This window comes from Scardinius erythrophthalmus, assembly GCF_964197995.2.
Source record: "Scardinius erythrophthalmus genome assembly, chromosome: 18".
NCBI lineage: Eukaryota > Metazoa > Chordata > Actinopteri > Cypriniformes > Leuciscidae > Scardinius > Scardinius erythrophthalmus.
This window is the reverse complement of record NC_138238.1, coordinates 38,089,805-38,110,904: the sequence shown is the minus strand read 5'-3', so window position 1 is coordinate 38,110,904 and position 21,100 is coordinate 38,089,805. Positions and strand designations below refer to the sequence as shown.

At 37.8% G+C, this 21,100-nt stretch overlaps 3 protein-coding genes across 3 annotated transcripts in view; 1 reads left to right on the top strand and 2 right to left on the bottom strand.

Annotated features, from left to right (window-relative positions):
• Positions 1–1,338: 1,338 nt before the first annotated feature.
• On the bottom strand, positions 1,339–7,679 carry sstr2a (somatostatin receptor 2a). Its single transcript, XM_081393149.1, has 2 exons — positions 7,309–7,679; positions 1,339–4,909 (listed from the first exon to the last, which is right to left on the bottom strand). The coding sequence occupies exon 2, from the start codon at positions 4,840–4,842 to the stop codon at positions 3,703–3,705; it is 1,140 nt and encodes a 379-aa protein (XP_081249275.1). The 5' UTR covers positions 4,843–4,909; positions 7,309–7,679; the 3' UTR covers positions 1,339–3,702.
• Positions 7,680–13,101: 5,422 nt separating this feature from the next.
• Positions 13,102–16,181, bottom strand: LOC308706549 (somatostatin receptor type 2; the record flags this gene model as incomplete). The annotated part of the gene is made up of 1 exon (XM_081392278.1): positions 13,102–16,181. The coding sequence occupies one exon, from the start codon at positions 16,179–16,181 to the stop codon at positions 15,153–15,155; it is 1,029 nt and encodes a 342-aa protein (XP_081248404.1). The 3' UTR covers positions 13,102–15,152.
• A 4,271-nt stretch (positions 16,182–20,452) lies between these two features.
• Positions 20,453–21,100, top strand: part of slc39a11 (solute carrier family 39, member 11) — a 147,858-nt gene continuing 147,210 nt past the window's right edge. The window contains exon 1 of the mRNA XM_081392232.1: positions 20,453–20,506. The gene's annotated coding sequence lies outside the window, so the exon portion shown is untranslated. The remainder of the gene's footprint in view (positions 20,507–21,100) is intronic.

Below are 21,100 nucleotides of genomic sequence, written 5' to 3'. Positions count from 1 at the left end.
CACAGATGATCCCGGGCACACACACATGCACGGCAAGGGTTAAGATGATCCCGGACACACACATACACAGATGATCCCGTGCACACACACACACACACACACACACACACACACACACATGCACGGCAAGGGTTAAGATGATCCCAGACACACACATGCACGGCAAGAGAAAAAGCAACACACAACCTTCAATCTAAGCAACTAATGAGGAGTATGAGAGGTGCATGAGTCACTTTTTCAAGGCTTGTTCACACAGCTATGATGAAGAATGACATCTTTGAAATGTGTTATTAATATAAAGGGAATGCTATATTGCACCCACACACCATCAGACTGGGAACTATAGACAACTTAACAAGAGACAGAACACTAAAGCACTACACACACACACACACACGCGCGCCCTATGCCTGCCTGACGGTCAAAGGCACATTGAACACATTGTACCGGACGAATACTGCGATAACCACTTTGCTGTCATCATTACTTCCCCATTTCAACATAGGCCTATGTTTGTTTCGGTATTAAAATACTCCAAACGTGCACGCGCTCACCTTGCGTCACGTGATTTCGGCCCTTAGAAGTCGGACAGACTGGGTTCAGTCTGAACTGTATTAGCCCTTCACAAATGTTAAAATTCTCTAAACCCCTCAAATGTCGATGCCAGCTCAATATTTACACATTACACAGCTCTTTAAGCGACAGGGATTTAAAGTGTTTTTATCTACAAGTGTATAACAGTGGATGAATTGATTGTACATTCAGGTTAAAGCTCTATGAATGAATGAATGAATGCACATGGTTACGCTCCTCTCATTCTGTGTGTCTTTTCGAGTGATTAAGGCACTTGCATTGTCGTTTTATAATTAATAGTTGTTCATGTCTTCCGAGCGATGCAAATGTGAAGCAGCTGCTATTGAACAGTCCGTGTTGATGCTTCAGCATTAGTGTGACGGGATGCATTCATCACAATGATGGATAAAGGCTGAATATCTAATGTTTTATAATGAGGTATATTCAACACGTTGGCCAAAAGAGTTGCACGATTGTGCAATTGTTTGAATACTTTTCTCAGAATAATGAATAATACAGTTGAATGCATGCAGTGTATGCCCTCCTTGTGTTCTCTCATCATTGTCTGTCTCGCTGACTGAGAAAAAGGTTTGTGTTACAACTGGAACGAGATGGATTGATTTGCATCTCATTTGCCAGCTGGTTATTGGTTACACCATACTAATCCAAAAATGTAAAAATTGAGTGTTCAACAGAGGGGTCCAAGACCTTGGGACTTAAGTCGCACTTGAACCACAACTACAAACTTTTTTTTTTTTTAATGATTCTAATGATTTTAATGATTCGAGAGTTTTGTGTTTTCAAAATTTCAAAAAGTAACAAATCCTTCCCTTGTGGGTCAATTTGACCCCCTTAGAAATGAATGGAAGTTCACATAGAAAAGCCTAAAAATGTTCAAAATTTAAACTAAAATTCATAATATTTTGATAATGTCCACATGTGTATCTGAATGCATACCGAAACGAACTGACTTTAGGACCCAGCCGAACAGCTCATTTGCTCCATATAGAGCTATAAAGCCATCTAGTGGCAAGAGTCATGAAATATCATGTTTTTTCACAAGAGGTCTAGCCTAGAAATCTAGACGCACCCTAGCGGCAGCAAAATGTATTTTGCAGCCAGGGTAGTCTAGCAACTCTCCATTGACTTTAGGAGCTGGAAAAACCTAAATTGGGTTAGGCCAATCACATCGCGTATAGAGTAGACGGGGCGGGCTAAACATAATGACGACAGAGTTGCGACGGTTCCCTGCTACTTGAAAACAAAGAAGAGTTGCTGCTTCTGGAGAACAGTCTTTCAAATCGGCTTTGGCCGCGACTCTGGAGGACTTGGCGTTAAGTTTTTCTTTGAGAAAAGAGCAAAGAACGGCACTTAAGTCATTCTTAAAAAAGGAAGATGTGTTCGTAGTTTTGCCGGCTAGATTCAAAAGTTGAATCTATCGACTAACGTTAGCTCCGCTGTTGGGAAAACACTCTGGGGTGTGTTTCCCGAAAGCATCGTTGGCCAACTATGGTCGCAAGTTCCGTCGTTACCAATAGAGTTCAATGGACATTGCGATGAACTTGCGACCATAGTTGGCTAACGATGCTTTCGGGAAACCCACCCCTGGTTGGTTGAAGCGCTGTCCTATTGCGTGCAGAGGGAATTTGAAAGACAGCCGTTTATCCCGCCCCTCGGATTGAGCCGTGTCTATGGTGAGTTGCCAGACCTAACATCTTGATGTAGGCTTGCCAGGCTAGAAGAGGTCCGCAAAGATTGTAAGATATTTTGAGCTGAATTAAAAGGGTTATGCACGAAATTGTGAGTTATTTTAAATTTAAGTTGAAGGAATGTGAGGAATGTGCTTAAATCACTATATTTACTATTTATTGAACAATTTAAAGGTAAATAAAATTAAAAATAACAAAACATCTCCAAAACAATTGCATTAGAAAATAGAAAAAATATTATCAAAATGAAATAAAACAAGCCTTCTGGAAAAAAAAAAAAAAAAAAAAAAAGTATAATTTTAGCACTTCCGATCATTTTGCCCCGTGAGGGAAAGATATGTTACAAAGTGTGATTAATAAAAAGTTCTAAAACTTTCTCCAGGTCAGATAATAATTACTAAAGCTCTGTTTCAAAACCTAGTGAGCGTTTAAAGCCACAACTCACAACTGGTTCCTAGAAATCAGCAACAACACACTGCACATACAAATATGCATCAAATAGTCCATTTTAACTGTGCAATTGGAATGCTTTCTCCATGAAGGATACACGTGATGCTGTATAAATGCCATCAAAAGGAGGTTTCTTGACATAATGTTGCTGCCTACACCTTTTGGTGCCGCATTCATATGATGCCTGAAAATGTCGATTAGCTCATCAAGTTTAGCAACAGAGCTCATCTTTCTCCGCTCCCCCCGTCCACTGAACATTGTGTGCATTTCCAGTACCAAAATAAAACTCTACTGGGAACCAGAGGCGAAATCTGATGAGGGAAGATTTTTTAAATGTAAACAAGATATAAGCAGACGGCAACCATCAGGTTTTGGTAAGATATAACAAGCATAATTCACTAAGTAAACAACAAATAAATAGGCCACAGAAATGTACATCTTTTCTTAGATTTTGGAGACCTTTTTATATTCAGTGATTTGGTCTGGCCATCACAGAAGCCTTGAATATACAGAGGCTTGTCCTATATGGCCTTGTGTTTCCACAGAAGTCTTTAGAGAGTGAATAATGTTTATCTAATAAGGGCCATGATCTTGAATATTGGCGCTACTGTATCTCTTAACTTTTAAAGACAGTTTTGGCACTGAAGTGAACACACACACACACACACACACACACACACACACACACACACACACACACACACGCACACGCATAACAAAACACATCAGCTTCATAATTTCTTCAGACAGCAACACCAAACAAAGCGAGAGTTATTTACAGTAAATTACATTCATCGCTTAAATACATGAGATCAATCAGATCAAGCTCTCCAAAAGGATCTCACCCAAATGGACCATTTTAATGTCCTAAAGACATCCAGATAAACTCTGATACTTAACGTTGATCTTAAATACTAAATCTCTCGTAGCTTCTGACTGGTAGTCTTTTATTTTCGTTCATGTGACATTTTCAGATGCTGGTCTGAAGGTTTCCATTGAGCAGTGCAGCGTTTTGCGTTTCCGTCATGACATCGTTGACCATTCGAGTCCTGTCCTGTCGACTGTCGCTCCGGTCGATCTCATCCAAGCCACCGACCCGTTTCAGACACAAGACGTTTTGGAAACTCTTCTTGAAGTTGTCCGACAAGAAGGCGTAGAGGATCGGGTTGGCGCAGCTGTTGGCGTAACCCAACACCACCACGAAGTCAAACGTGCTTTTCAGCACAGGTGTTGTGGGAACGGTTCCGGTCACAGAGGTCACGTTGAATACGTAAAACGGTAACCAGCAGAGCACGAACACGACCACCACGATGGAAACCATACGGGTGACTTTCCGCTCTGAGCGCTTTCTTTTGGTGGAGCCGACCCGCATGCCAGAGGATTTCACCTTAATGACGATTAGCAGGTAGCACATGGAGATCACAATCAGCGGTAAGAAAAAGCCCAAGAAAAAGGTGTAGAAGATAAACGCGGTGTAGTAGGTGTTCTGTGGCTCCGGCCACAACATGGTACACGTCCGAGCCTCGTATCTTTTCAAGTTCACTCCGCTGTAGATCATAATTGGCAGGTTGACTAGCAGAGACACACTCCACATGGCCAAACTAATGGTTTTCGCCATGCGTGGCTTTCGCCATTTGGTGGATTTGATCGGATGCACCACGGCCAGGTAGCGATCAAAGCTCATGACCGTCAGAAAGAAGATGCTGGTGAATTGGTTCATGGAGTCCGCGGTTAGGACGACGCGGCAGATCGCGGATCCAAAGGGCCAGTGGAGAAGCAAGAGCTGAATCGCAATGAAAGGGAGACTTAGCATGCAAAGGACATCCGCCACTGCCAGGTTTAAAATGTATATATTCGTGACGGTCTTCATCTTGGCGTAGCGCAGGATGACATAAATGACCAGCGTGTTCCCACACAGTCCCACCGCACAGACTACAAAGTACACAAATGTGATGACGACTGAACTTGTTTGGTCAAAGCCATGGTTAGTGCTATTGTGAGGGTAAATCTCCAGGCCAAAGTCAGACTCGTTCCCTGGGAAGAAGCTATTGTTCACCAAGCGGTCAGGGAGGGATAGGTTGGAATTGGGCATAAACGTCCATGTGTCCATTTTGGCAGTGTTTATTATTCACCGGGAATAGGCTTATGAAGATTGAATCCACAGTTTAATACGAAACCTATGGGCATTTAAGGAAAAAAAAGGAAGGAAATATGAGTTAACAACCAATCTATTCAAATTTCGATAAATTCACATGTACATATGCCTTATTTGTCTCGAATCAAAGTAATCTAATCTAATTGATGTTGCATGTGAGAGTAATTGTTTACACATAACTGAAGACTTTTAAGAGTATTAATGGTGGGACTGTAGCCCTGTTTTCCAAGTTAAACCCTTAAAAATAGTTTCCAAATGGGGAGATGCCATAGAAGAACCATTTTTGGTTCCCCAAAGAACCTTTCAGTGCACAGTTCTTAAATTTGTTTATTTTTTTCTTACTGAATATATTTTAAAGCTTCTTCATGGAACCATATGGCAAGAGAGTTGGGTTTTGGAAGTAAACACTCCATTAATTTTTCTCCATATGGAAATTGATTTTGAATGATAACTTTTAAACCTTTAAAGACTGTGAGTGAGGTTGTTAATCCGTGGCATTTGCTTCTGTTTAAGCCGTCAGGCCACGTTATTTCAGGTTATCTTTTAAATAATAATATTTAACAGCTGAATTCTTAGTGGAAACTACATTACCCATGATGCTGTACAGAAAATTACACCCCAAAAAAACGACACGTGCCAAATTGGCTCTTTAGCTCCGCCCACTCCCATGAAGAACTGCAATCTCTCTTAGCTCTCAAAATACTTAAATATTTGTATATATATATATGCATATTTTGCAATAATAAAACATTTGTACATGAGAAGTTTTATATTTATCCATCCTTTTTAACTTGATTATGCTGTTCGCAATGCTTCATGGGATTGTAGTTCTTTCCCTCACTGAAGTCATTAAGTTCACAGTCTTGTATTATGTTTTTTTATATATATGTTTTATTTATTTTTGAATCAAATCAGAGTTTGTAATGTTTTGATTCACCTCGTAGCTGATTGGCTTGGTTTATGACTTATAACTCTTTTTTTTAAAAGACATTTTTAAAAGTCCTTTGGGAAAATTAATGGAAAAAATTATTCCGGAACCAACGCCGGGATGGGAGCTGTTCCACTCCACAAAGACCCATTATTTTTAATGGTTTCAGACTAAATGTCAATGTGACAGTTCAGGAGGAGATACAAATGCACACCACAAACACATTTTCAGTTATATTCCAAACTTGACTTAATAAGTATTGTATATTTTTTTAATCTTTATGAGTATTTTCACCTGGTCACTTCATGCATTTGAGACTAATACAAGACGTGATGCAGCTGCCAAATGTAAATGGTCAAGGTTGTTTACTCCCCCAAATTGGATTACGTCAGCATACTGAAGTTTAGGAATCCCAAAACTCACATGAGTGAGCAAGACACATGAATGAAGCAACCACGAATCTCAAACAATAATTGCAATATGGGGTATAATCACCACAGAGGTGAATTCTGATTAGCATCTCGCGAGAGAGTAGAGTTCTGCTTAAATAAAAGCATTATTCAAGTAAAAAATGAGGTGAAAATGGAAAGCGGATAACATGCATGCAGATAGATAATCAATACTGCTTACAGGTCTGATCTGCGACTTTGGATAAACAAGGACTTTACCTTGTCTGTCTGGTTTCTACAGCTCATTGACTTTTACCCTAGCAAATATTGGTTTAATTGATCTTTACAGAGCAAACAGAATGAATATTTGACATATAAGAGATAATCTAACAAATGACACGAACTTAATTTAGCTGTACAGCTCCTCAAGTCTCAGATGAATGAATTAATATAAAAGTGAAGTAGGATACTGCAGTGTTGTTCTCTATTTAGGTTGCAGAGATCCATCCAAATCGTGTCGGTCTCCATCATCCCACACACAATATCACAACATCTTCAACTGGGAAAAATATCAGAAACCCAACTGAAATCAAATCATATAACTTCGTTTCCTATTCAAAACCTCAATGAAGGATCAGTCTGCTTAAATAGCCCATATTAAATACACAATTAATTGTGTTTTACGACTCTGCCTCTCTAAGCTATAGCCTACTTTGATTTTCAGCCAGTACACGACATGTCTACATAAATTGTGTAAAATATGCTATTTTTATAATGGATTATTATAGCAAGTGGGGAAAAAAATCATTATTTTGACATTAGCTAAACAGACATTTTCGACTGATCGAACTATTTTACCTAAACACGTCTTACCAAATAATGTGTAGCCGGCTGATTACCTGTAATTCTCCTCATTTGTAAATCACTTTGGATAAAAACGTTTGCTAAATGATTAAAATGTGATGTAAATGTATAAATACTTTATTTTTTTCCAAATAAAAATGTTAAACAGTCACAGCTATGCCACGTGAATCGGTATGCTGTAGAAAAGACAGTTTTAAAACTATCTGATGTAGCCTATTACATTTTTGCCTGTATAGTTACCTGTAGTTATGGGACACCTTTGGAAATCCATTCCTGGAATAAGAACAGCTTCACATGTTTCCATTTGCCACCATTATATTACCGCAAAACTGTCCGAACAAGCGCGAAATCCAGGAAAGAATAACCGTCACTCGCACTTGACACCTCCTGATAAACCCGCGCGTGTCCGTTTGTGCGTCAGGACAGCGACAGTTCTCCTCAGATAACAAATTACCGTTATTTCAGTAGAAAATACACTAAAACATAAGTTTAGAAGCGAACGACGCACTTGAACTCAATAAACGTAACATTTAAGTCATGAAAACTAAATTTCGAGGGGCAATAGTCGAATTCCTTTGGTATTTTCAGTCTGAGCGGAACGTGTGTGTTGCTGGAGCGCGAGCACGAGTGTGAGTGCAGATGGAGCTACTGATCCGTCGAGCGCGCGCTTCCTAGATATATATCCTGCGCAGATACATTAATCTAAACGACATGAAAGGCTATATTCAGTTGTTTTTTGCTGTGTGGTCTTGATAAGGATACGGGAATATGTCAGGGGTCAAAATAATAATTTATTAATCTCCCCAAAAAAGATGTTTAAAATTAGATTAGATTGAAATAGCCTAAATGCACGTGGGAATTAATTCAGAGACTTTAAATGAGTCATATCGTGAGAAATCAAATGTTCCCTCAATTCTTTGAGATAAAAGAATTTGATGTTAAATGGTTGTGAACTTAAAACCTGCACCATTTATTGAAGCCAAGCTTTAAAAATGACACTATATGAAAACTCTACAACTTGCAGAAAGCTTCTTTCATCTTAATGGAAGTCCCTCAACTGGCTTATAGGACCCTGTGGAAGTTTTTTTTTTATATTTTTTTTTATTGACAATATGTCATGTAGCCTATAGACAGCATGGCAACAAAAATGTATCATTACAATAATATAGTAGGATCAGGTGCACAAGTGCATTGCAGAAAAATAAAATAAAAAAATATCATAAAGGGGTTTACTTTTCAAGTCATATTCTTCTATTGTAGGACCCTGTGGAAGAGTGTAATCTGAAATCTGCCATCTTTGTCATGTGACAATTGCCCGAAGGCAGCAGAAGCGTTAGCCTCATAGCATAATTGCCTAAGTCATTTTTTGTTTGTTCTTGTTTTCCAAAGAAATTGAAATATGACTTAGGCAATTATGCTATGAGGCTAACGATCAAACCAGGTGCAAGCGCACAAATCTTATTCACATTTTTGAATCTGTTTCAAATAACTGCTGAAACAAGCTAATCTTGACTAACTGGTCAAACATACACATCAACACATGACCAATTAACATTCTGGAGTGTGTTTCTTAAAGGTACAGTGGCAAACAAATGACAAAACAACAATAATGGAATATTATTGTCACCACTGTGTCTGTGTTCATGGACTTTTTAGGCCACATTTACACATAGCCGGGTATTTAGAGAAAGGAATATTCCCCCCCTCCCCCCTCCGTTTTCAATAATAACATCGCGCACACAACATCATTTTCAAAACAGTTGTCATTTCCATCAACCCGCATAAATACGCCGTCGAGCGCCATCATAACTATGCCAAACCTATGGGCGGCAGGGAGAAGGATAAAGCCATGCAAGCCAATCAGAATCCTCAGAATCGACAACAACGAATAACACAAGCGACTCCCTAGGGCGCTCACATGACGTTACGCATTTTCTGGCGCATAATGTGAAGTTTGAGAACCACAAACCTCGTTTCTCCCAGTTGACACGGCAACACATAACAGGCGTTATCAGAAATCTCCACTTTGGCCAGAATTTTAAGAAATAATCGTTTTCTGTGATAAAAACGGGGTTTTCGTGTAAATGAGAGGCCAAACCACAGGGAAATATCTGCGTCGTCCCTTCGTGTAAACTCAGTTAGTTGTCATTTGTCACATGTTCCTTTGTTCAGTTTCCCGCCACTAGTCTGCCTCCCTGGTTACCATCATTAGTTGATCGGTCTCACCTGTGTCCTATTAATTACCATCATGTTTGCTATTTAGTTCCTCCTGTTCACTCTTTGTCCGATCTCTGTTATGTATGGTTGTGTATATTCTGCCTGTATGCCCACTTGGAGAACCGTCATTAAAATAAATGTATATTGATCTTAATCTGCTTGTCTTCGTCTATCTATCTAAGCTAACCGTGACAGTTATGTTCTAAGGGTCAGAATATGGACTTGTCTGACACACACACACACACACACACACACACACACACACACACACACACACACACACTCAAACCTTAAGCTAACCTCAGACAAAAAAAAAAAAAAAAACACTGTATATGAAAATTGCAGGCATGTAAATTGCGTGACAAATAATGAATTGTTTCATTATTGTTTAACAGAAATTCCTGAGATTGGTTATCTTCTGCTTTAACGGAACTGAAATGCTCAATCCTAAAAGAAGAGAAGTGAACACACCACAAGCCTTCGCCTTGGACAGCTCGTAGTTAAACTGAATATATGGGGTTAAAGGTCAATGGCTGATAAGTCATGAAAAGCCTTGATGAAAGGTAAACTGTGGCAATGAAAATAAACAGACGCAACTTGACAAAAAGGGTTAAATAAATCAAAATGATAAATGATTTAACTGAAACATGTATGGAAAACTAATAACATCCATTATTTTTGATGAGTGGTTGACATAAACTTGTTATAAAGCTCTAAACAAATGGATATATGTTCTGTTCTAAGAGAAAGGCAACAGTGAGAGGAAAACCTTTCTCCTCAAGCTGACAAAAGTAGACAGAAATGGGGAAAATTCTTGTCAGGACGGTGTGTGGTAAGAATAGAGGATTATGCATTAGTTATGAGAAAGCAAAGCATTTTTTGTGTTTTTTATTATTGGGCACTTTTATGTCCCAGTTGCTGATTTGTATTAAAACATACATTTTAACAATGTCTTTATCAACTTTTCTTTTTTTCTTTTCTTTTTTTACATATTTGATTATTTTAAGCTAGCACCAAAAACATAAATATTACCCAAAAAATCAATATAATCATAAATCATTTCAATATGTATATACAATATTTATCATTTTACACAAACAACACTTTTATTCAAGACCATAAAAATACATAATTTCATCACGCTTGAAACAAATTATGAGATGAAATGTGTGAAAAATGTCACTTTTTGTCCATCATATTTTTACTGTGCATCATTTGTAAGCAATTTTGTCAAATTATTTCGAAACCGTGAACATATTACTGAATTAGTTTGTATTTAGCACACATAAAATGCTGTAATTTCCAAAGGAGTGTGTCATTTTATTCCGACAAATGTTTAAAATGCCATTTCCACCAATGTTGTGTGTGGGGTGAAATATTGCATGGTGGAAATGTTCATGACAACATTCTCCACAAATTGAATAAACCTCATCGAGAGTGTAAAACGTTTTTTTTTTTTAAGACAGCTCGAGTCCGCAAGGCCATGGTTGATTTGTGAACCCAGCAGGAGAACACCAACAGGTCGCAGTCGAGTGGAAGAGTGGAAGACTCGCGTCTCATTTATTATTAGGGCTCCCATTTCAACACACGTGCTTTTGGGCTGGACAAACATAACGGTGATAACTGTGTTAAACAGAACACAGGAATCTCAGAATTCAGACAGGTTCTTAATTTTGTCAATAATGTTATCCCTTAAAACTCATCTTTGATCACCAAAATGACATAGGCTATTTAAATGTTTTTTATTTGAAAAAAATTCTTCATGCCTTAAAATATCTTGAATGTAACTCTACACCCTTGCCTCATTTAATACACACAGTTCTATGAATATATATATATATTTTTGTATTTGACTACTTATTGTGGGCACTGTTTGAATCATCAAAAATGTAATGGACTTTGTACACTAACTCCAGTGAGTGATAATTCATGTAACATTTCCATAATGTTTCCATTACATCTGTTCTTATATTAAACACCTCTGTTTTTAAACACATAAATAAATCCGTTCTTATTCTTTTAATAACATGTATCACAGCCTCAATGGTAAATAATTTCATATAATTTTGAATGCAATTAATTTTTAAAGGGATAGTTCACCCAAAACTGAAAATTATCCCATTATTTACTCGCCCTCAAGCCATGGGTGTATATTGAGTTTCTTCTTTCAGACGAATACAATCTGAGTTTTATTAAAATGGCTCTTCGGCTTTAAAATGGGAATGAATGTACCTTAGATTTTGAAGCCCAAAAAAGCACATCCATCCATCATAACAGTAATCCATACGACTCCAGGTGTTAATAAAGGCCTTTTGATCTGAAGCCATTCGTTTTTGTAAGAAAAATATCCATATTTATAACTAATCACTGGCTTCCGGTAACGGCCGTAGGCGAGTCTATAGTTGGTTGAAGAGTGACCTCTGACCCGACACATGACCTCTGACACGACGCATTTTTGAGTGAACTAACACTTTAAATGAATTTCCCTTAAGCCCCAGAAGCCTTACTGTCTTGAACTGAGCTAACCTCTTCATTATGTGCCTGATGTGTTTCAAACCTATACATTATAGGCCTAGACCGGACATGTGACGCCCAAGGGTCCAATTAAAAGCTTTTGTCAGTTTATAGGCACAGTGATAACTACTGATAAAGATGGGCTGTTTTCTAAGGCACAGAGCCAAACTGGGCCATCAGGGATATAAAAGAGACAGCTGAACTGGCGGACAGTTTTGTTGTGTAAAAATGGTCAAATGTTGTGTTAACTAGAGTATGTTGCACTGTCAACTGGACGGAGTTAAAGCAAAAGGACAAAAACAACCCCAAAAACCAGGACTGTGAATTAAATTATAGATATTTTTCATGGCAATATGCATTTAAATTGAGTTACAGTGTACATAAGCTTCCTCAGCCAAGATTTGCTAATACATTTTCTATAATATTTATATTTATTTATATTTCATGTTATATATTATAATTTTTGATTCGTTTAGAATATTTTTGCTCAATGATGTGCTGATTCTGAATTCGTTATTTCATAATAAAATAAGTAATCTTCTATTTAGACACTTGTGGGATAACAGATGCTTATCAGAGTAATGAGGGATGCGATCTCATAACCTCTGGAGAGATGTTATTTAAAATTGTTTTGGTACATAATGTGCGTGAGAGCAATTCCTAACCGTCTCATTTTGTATCTAAATCATTTTATTTTGGCAGATTTGATAAGCTTAGGTTCCGTCTGTTTTATGTCAGAGGTATACATTTTTGACAATCGTTAGGAAAACATATTCATCATGGAGTCATGGGATGCTATTTTCCTACATTTGTACATGGGAATGAAGCATTTTAAGTGTTCTAATCTAAGCGTACTGTCTCCCACCAACTCTGTCTCATGCATTTTAGTTTTTTTTTTTTTTTTTACATGATGATGGACAAGAATGAGTGCGAGTACATTTTGTTCATGTGTGTGGTCATCCCCTTATTTTGATGATTAAAGTCGTATGCTTCCAGATTCTGCTTTAGGCATATAGTGAATAAGGAAAGGTATGTTATAGGCTTGCATTGCACTTTGGCTGCCTATAAAACTGCTGCAAAAACAACACGTTTATAACAGATGTGAGCCAAAGAAGTGTTGTGAGTCGTTTTCTCAACGCATTTCTCAGTCCAAAGCCCTCAACTATGTCAAGATATTAATACCAACCTCAGTCAAACTTGTATGTGATGAAAGATTCATTTTTCTTTGCAAAATCCAAGCAGTTCTACATTTCAAAGTAGAAGCGGCACGAATTGAATGCACGTTTGTTTCTCTTTAAAGTTTAATCTGAAAATTTGCTCCTTTGACGACTTACACACACACACACACACACACACACACACACACACACACACACACACACACACACACACACACACACACACACACACACACACACACACACACACACACACACACACAAAGATTTTTCAGAGATTCATAAATGTTTAAATTATGCAGTCTATCCTTACATGAACAAAGAGAATTACACACTTTGTCATTAGCTGCACATTTTAATGTTTATGAACAATGATAATTTGCATATGTAGACAGGAATATAAAAAGAAACATGTTCTGGATGATTATTTGCAAATATTCTATACATGCAATAAAGTAAAATATTGGCATAAAAGCATGAGCATAACATATTGTGATAAAACAAGGGTAAATTACTGCTTTATGATATTCATAATATATTACAATACATTCAGAATATATTATTAAAAAAGTAAAAAAAAAAAGAATAATTGCTTTTGGTTTCTTGGTCAAACAAAAAACATTTTTAACAAATATTTCCAAAAATGGTAACAAAACATATATAAAAATAAAAATAATAAAACATTACCCTGTGTATGTATGTGTGTATGTATATGCATGGCCATGTGTTATTAATAATTACATTTATTTTAGCAATATGGTCACTTGGCAGTGTTGGCTATTAGCATCAATAAATCAACTGTTTTCAAACAAATTCACAAACACATTCCTTATTCATGTGTTATTTAGCAACAGTCACACAAAAATCTTCAAATATTTGGTCCAAGCTGGATGTCATGGCAACCATGACATCATCCAGAAAACCAGTCAATTTGACAGCACTTGTACAGGAGGGCAGAAATGGCCTGTCCTTACAATAATCGTCCTTACAACACGGCCATTCCTCTGCATGGAAACCAACCACGTCAACTTTGCTTTTGTGCTAACACTTATCATGCCTCAGTCTGCTCATGTAAGGCTCAATCTCACAGGCTCATACTTTAAACTGCACTACACAAATGTGGCGCAGAAAGCAAAAGGATTGTCTGTTTACAAAGTAAGGATTTATGTTGGAATGTATCGCAACATATTTAAAGTCCCCCTGTAGTCGACCATTTTATCCCTTAAAACTCATATTTGATCAGCAAAACGACATATTTAAAGTTTTTTACTGTGGAAAAAAAAAATCTTAATACCTTAAAATAGCTGGAATGCAACTCTACACCCTTGCTTCATTTAATATACGCCGATCCATGAATATGCTAATTAACCCCGCCTCCACTCAGAGATTCACTCGGCCAACTGACTGAGGTAAACGCTGCACAATGCTATCGCTCTTTACAACGTCGGACACATAACGGTAATTAATATGATTAGCCATTTGCTTGACTATGTTTTTAGACAGCTAATAATGTGTTGCTAATGTTTACATTTATGCATTTGTCAGACGCTTTTATCCAAAGTGATTTACATTGCATTTCAAGGTACACATTTTACATTCTTATCAGTTCTACAGGAAAGCTACACTCTAAAAAATGCTGGGGTCAAATATGGACAAACCCAAACATTGGGTTAAAAATGTAACCAAATGGCTGGGTTTGTCCATATTTGACCCAAAACTGGGTTGAAACAACCCAGCAGTTTTTATGTTACACATACTATGTTCCCGTTTGCCATCTCAGTCTGCCTTCTAACAATCATCAGAAACGCTTTGAACAAAACAGAACGTCAGTGGAGAAAGGCATATAGTTCATCAAAACATTGTAATACACCCGCTGTATTGCTAAATCTACACGATTTTTCATATCAACAGAAAAATATCCTGGCATCTCTGGAGACTCCCCTTAATGACAGGTTGACGTGATTGGTTTCAAGGTAGTTTGTGACGTCAGAAACACCGCGTTTTTGAGACTGTCTTTGTTTCACTGCAGTTTTAAAGAGAAAATACTCAGCAATGGTTTCGACTTATGAATTTACACATGGTTTGTCTATAAGCATATTAAAAACACCACATAGACACATAAACAACATTAAAAGCTGGATTTACACCACAGGGGGACTTTAAAACACAGACGCACTAAGCTAACACGCCTTGTGCGATGGTGTCGCGCAGGATGTAGCCTTCGGTGTCTCGGTCGCAGTGTGTCGGCGAGCTCTTATGGGGACAGAGGAGGGCGTGGAAATGCCTTCGAAAAGTTTCCGACAGACATGCGTACAGGATTGGATTGGCACAGCTCCACGAGTACGACAGCAGCACCACAAACTCAAAGCCACGAGTGAAATCCTGCGCCTGATCCGGTCGGTACAGAGAGCAAAAGTTGAAGACGTAGAACGGCAGCCAGCAAACGCCAAACACCGAAACAACCGCCACCACCATCTTAGTAACCTGTTTCTCCAGCCTGTGACTCTCCAGCGAAGAACACGTTTGCGTTCTGGCGTTTCTCAGAGTCACTAACAGTGCCGTGTAAAACACAATCATCACGGTGAAGGGCAAAGCAAAGCCCAATGCAAACGTGTAGCTAAGAAAGGTCAACCACCAGATGTAAGTTGCGACATGAGGGTCAACGGTGCACAAACCGTAGTTAGCAGAAAAGTTAATAGCCATTGGAAGCACGGGAAATAGAGAGATAAACCACATTAATGCAGCGATGATCTTCGCCCGTCGTGGCGTCCGCCAACGAGCGAATCGCATCGGGTCTACCAGCGCCATGTAACGGTCAACGCTCATTACCGTCAGGCAGAACACGCTTGTGAATTGATTAATGCCGTCTAGAACCATAACCAGCTTGCAAACGGCATCTCCGAAGATCCACTGGTCTTGGAAGTTTTGGATAGCGATAAACGGGAGTCCTACCATGAAAAGTCCATCAGCCAAAGCCAAGTTGAAAATGTAGACGGTGGTCGCCGAAGACATTTTGTCCAGCTTTAGGATGGTGATTATAACCAGCGAGTTCCCGGCCAATCCCACAATGCAAACGGCCAGGTACATCACGGCCATGGTGACGCTGAACGCGCTGAAGTCCTTCTGGATGTAGACGTTGTTTATCGCGGCGCCTAGAACCGACACGTTGTCGTAAAACATTCCCAAAGGCACTGCCGTTTCCATTTCTGGTCTTGTAGTCCTTGTAGTTCAAACGTATTACAAGAACCAGGATTAGTTCTTGATCTCCACCTTGAAGGCTTACTTTCCCATCATCAGAACTGATCTTGAAGAAACAAGAAACACATTTCACCCCAAAGAACTGGTTCAAAATTGTTGAAATATCTCCAAACTCTAGTTGGTGTCAGACCCTCCTGTGGAGATCTTATATATCCCAAAGTGTGTGTGTGTGTGTGTCTAAGTCATCCGTCGACTCCGATAAGCTGCGCCGGCTCGTTCCAATCCGCTCTTATGAGGTTTCCAGGGTGCCATCTGTTACAATACTTTTGTTTTCATAACTAAACACTCCTGTCAGAAGGTCCATCCAGCCTCTTTCTTTCACACTCCCTTGTTCACTCCCTCTCGTTTTCTTCCGTCACTCCACCCCTATGTTTCCTCCCTTTCCTCGCAGTTCAGTGGGGGGTCAATCTGAGCCGATCAACCCCCAACTTCTCCTCCGGGCCACCCACTTCACAAATGCGTCCCCATCGGATGAGTGATGAATCTGGCCTGTCTGCGTTTCCCCCCTTCACTGTTTATATTTCTGGCTGATTGTCTTTGTTTGTTGGTCAGTGAATCATCTATCACGCGCACAAGGCCTCGGTGGGTGGAAGCGCTGGCAGATAAAAGGGCAAGAGTAATGAGCGACCACCTTAGTCCTGTTCCTCTTCTGACACGCATTGTTGGAATGCCAGTGAACTTCCCAAGAAATGCGGGAAACAGTAACTTGAGGGAGGTAATGATTAGGCTCATATATACTCACCTCACTGACCACAAGCACGCTTTTAGTAGAGATTATGCAATATGCTAATTGTTTTGGAGGTCATTCTACTCCCAATTCCATGAATCATTCCTACAATTTTGGAAGTTTCCATTGGCATGCTGAGCTTATGTCGAGGTTTAAGGGGCCTCAAGTGACTTTGTGTTGCTGAAGACAGGTATCCAGTCCTCTCCAATAAATCTACATGGCAAAGCGTTTGGTTTCACTGTTCTGGGCTTGAGTTTTCTTGTATCTCTTAACTAGGAACATACCGGTTTTACAAATACCAGGCTGTAGTTTCTAAGAATTGTAAAGAAGAACCTGGACGTGATTGGAGATATTCTGAAACCTATCGTTCAAAAGCATTTAATGCATGTTCCTGGTCTCATCTGTGTTTCTCATCTTTATTCTTTTGTCTTGTATGCTTTTGTTGTATATGCATGTTCTTTAATTAGCAAAACAGTGTATGCTGAGGTACATTCAACAAAATGCTGGGTTGTTTCAACCCATGTTTGGGTCAAATATGTACAAACCCAACCGTTGGGTTTGAAATTTAATTAAAAAATTGAAACCAACGGTTGGGTTTGTTCATATTTGACCCAAACATGGGTTGAAACAAACCAGCATTTTGTAATATGTAGTAAAAATGAATGAAAATTAGGTATTTAAATGTGATAGTCTTATTTAATAGCACTGCATTTGCTTTTTAATATCACTTGATAGATTGTTTTTACAGTTATCAAAATAAAGCATAGTTTAGGAAATGGTTAATTGTAAGTGTTGCACTCACGCTGAACTTAATGAGTCTCTTATGCATGTAGATATACTGTATTATAACATAAAAATGGCAGAGATTGTGCAATGATTATATATTATTGCAAATTATTACAAATTATTGTATAATTGAATCACCTTCAAGCCATCCTAGGTGCATATGACTTTCTTCCTTCAGCCGAACACAATGAGTTATATTAGAAAATGTCCAAACTTTATAATCGGAGTGAATAGTGCCTTATATTTTGAAGCCTAAAAAAGCGCATCCATCCATTATAACAGTAACCCATACCACTCCAGGGGTTAATAAAGGCCTTCTGAAGTGAAGCCATGTGTTTTTTTTAAGAAAAATATCCATATTCATAACTTTATAAACTGTAATCACTGGCTGTAAGCTAGTCTAGTTCCGGCGGAAGAGTGACCTCTGACCCGACACATGACCTCTGACCCGACACATGACCTCTGACCCGGCACATGATGCAGGATGAAGGCATAGCGTAAGCTCAGGTGAGAGTCGAGGCCAACTCAAGCTCCTCCCACATTTCTCCTTAAAAACTCTCATTTTAAACTTATAATTCCTGACTGGTGTTTTGCTTTGCTCTATACTCTGCACTTCTGCATTCATCAATACATCACGCGTCGGGTCAGAGGTCACTTTTCCGACTCCCGTACTTCCATTACCGGAGGCCAGTGATTGTAAAGTTATAAATATGGATATTTCTTTAAAAAAAAACCGCACGGCTTCACTTCAGAAGGCCTTTATTAACCCCTGGAGTCGTGTTGATTATAGTATTTTATATTGCAGTAATATAACTCTGATTGTGTTTGGCTGAAAAAAGAAGGTCTTATACACATGGCTTGAGGGAGAGTAAATTATGGGATAAATTTCATTTTGGGTGAACTAACCCTTTAAGTGAATGGTAATTCATACCTACGAATAAAAAGCAGTATTTTAAAGTCGAAACGTGTTCTTTAATTATCTCCATTATTTCTGTTTTTCAGTGATACCTGAAATGACTCCCCGTTTATCTTTCATCTCTCTTCTTTGATCTCATTTCTTATGGTTTATCATGGCTCTGAATTACAAACACTCAAATGCACTTTGCCGTAGTGAATCTCCTGTTGAGTGATGCTTTATTTGCCATCTTGCATTTTACCTTGAGTTTGACAGATTTGTGTATGAGCTGCTGAAATGCCACAGCAACTCTACTATTTCAACTATTGAGGAATCCATTTTAATGTATTCAAAGTATTTTGTCACAATAAAAAAACACAGTTAATGCTCTGTCATTTTAATATTTCAAAAAACTTCAAACCCTATTTCACAGACCTTCTTAAAGATCGACATGAGCAGTTCATATGGCAAATGAATCACATTCATGAAAGAAACAAAAATTTGCTCACCATAAAAGGATAAAAGGAGACACAACCAGTGCTTTTCTGAGAAAGCCAATTGTTATCAAGAAAGAAAATTGGATCAAATAAACGAGAACAGAGATGAAAGATAAAAGGAGAGTAATACCAGCAATTATAAAGGAACTAATAAAGCACACATGACAAAAAAATAAAAGATAAAGGACTAAAAGACTGATTATGCTGGAATATATATATATATATATATATATATATATATATATACATTTTATAATTTTATCATTGAAGGGATTGGAAAAGGTTCAGACTCGAACTCGCAACATGAAAATATCAGAGCACATGATACTTAATTTTTAATAGTTAATTTAATTAACTTTTCTGTATATAGACTACATGCAGCAAGTGCCGTCATCATAAGAAGTAAATTACAATTTCTTTATGATTTTTTTTTTTACCTTAATTAATGTTTAAATTTCTTTTAATTTAAGTAATGCCCTCTTTCTTTTTTCCCCATTCTTGCTTATTTTACTGTCTAGTTCTGGTTTTGTTCTGCTATGGTGTTTGTGAAGCTTTTTCTTTTACTTTTCTTTATAGTTTTGTTATTCTTAATACTTGTTGTTATGTTCTAATTTTGTTGTTTTACACTGTAAACTGAATGTTCAAATAAAGCATATAAAAAAAGTTCTTTATGAGATTATGTTTTCATTGCTTTGTTTTATTAATTTTTCCAAAAGGCTAACACACCATTTTCTCCCAATATAATTTTCAAAATTCTTGAAAGGCAAAGGTACAGCAACTGAAGAATTTTTTATTTATTTTTTTATCCACGAGTTTACACCTGTACAAATGATTAAACTTAGGTCAGCGATAGAGATAAAGATAGAAACAATAGAGATATAATACAATTCAATACATTTAAAATGATAGGGGGAGGTAAACAGTATAGGAATACTTTAAAGTGCTTGTAAAATTCGAATAGCTTTTTGTGTCTTGGAGGGCAATATTGACTCAATATAATGCTTCACTTCATTTTTAAATGCAAAAAACTTGCATTTAATAATGTTAAAGTATATTTCCACAGATTTTCATCAACATTTCCAACAATTAGTCAAGTACATTCAGCCAAAAACAAAACAAAACAAAAAAGACACATAAGGTCAGTGTCAAAATAGATGAACATCTGTCTCATAACTCTCTCTGCTCTGCAAACTTCATCCGATGACCTGTTGGAACCAGGTTAGATCGCAGCTGACGTGGCCACTTAAAAACTGCGTAGCGTGTGAATTACCCAATAGGAGCTCGAGGGGGGCGGGGCTTACGCCGTAACACAGACACGTGTACAGGGAAGCAGGAAGTGAAGAGGCTCAGTTGGTGCCTGTAAACAGTAAGTACTATTCAATAACAAATACTCTATGCTGAGGTAATAATGTCAAAGAATGAATGAAAACGAACCAAAAATCGGCTATAGCTGCGTTTACTTTCTGTTTTTGAAATGTTTAAATGTTTGAATGTTTAAATGCAGCAGAAGTTCTCGATAGTCTGTAGCAGATAAACTTTATTCGGCACTGCATTCACTTTATCATATCACTAGATTGTTTAATAGTTGTTTTAACAGTTATATACTAGTTTGTTCCGATGCAGTTTGGTGTTGATTTGAGCATAATGACAGGTGCTGTACTCACTCAGAAATGTACACATCTGACACTAGTCTAGATATATTGTATTGCTTACACTTTATTTTAACATGTCCGTGTTAACGTTACAGTGTAATTATACATTTAAGTGCTGAGTAATATTTGTAATGTACTGAGTATAGGGTTAGGTTTGGTTTAGGGTCAGTTGCATGGAATTATGAATAAATTATAGTTAGTACTACATGTAACATGCATAATAAGGACACTAAAATAAAGTGTTACCATATTTATTGTAATTATATGTCATTAAGTGAACGTTAATTCTACATGCATATAGTTAGAGT

Bases quoted from the DNA above. Each gene is read 5' to 3' on its own strand.
- sstr2a (XM_081393149.1), bottom strand. From the start codon at position 4,842: ATGGACACATGGACGTTTATGCCCAATTCCAACCTATCCCTCCCTGAC.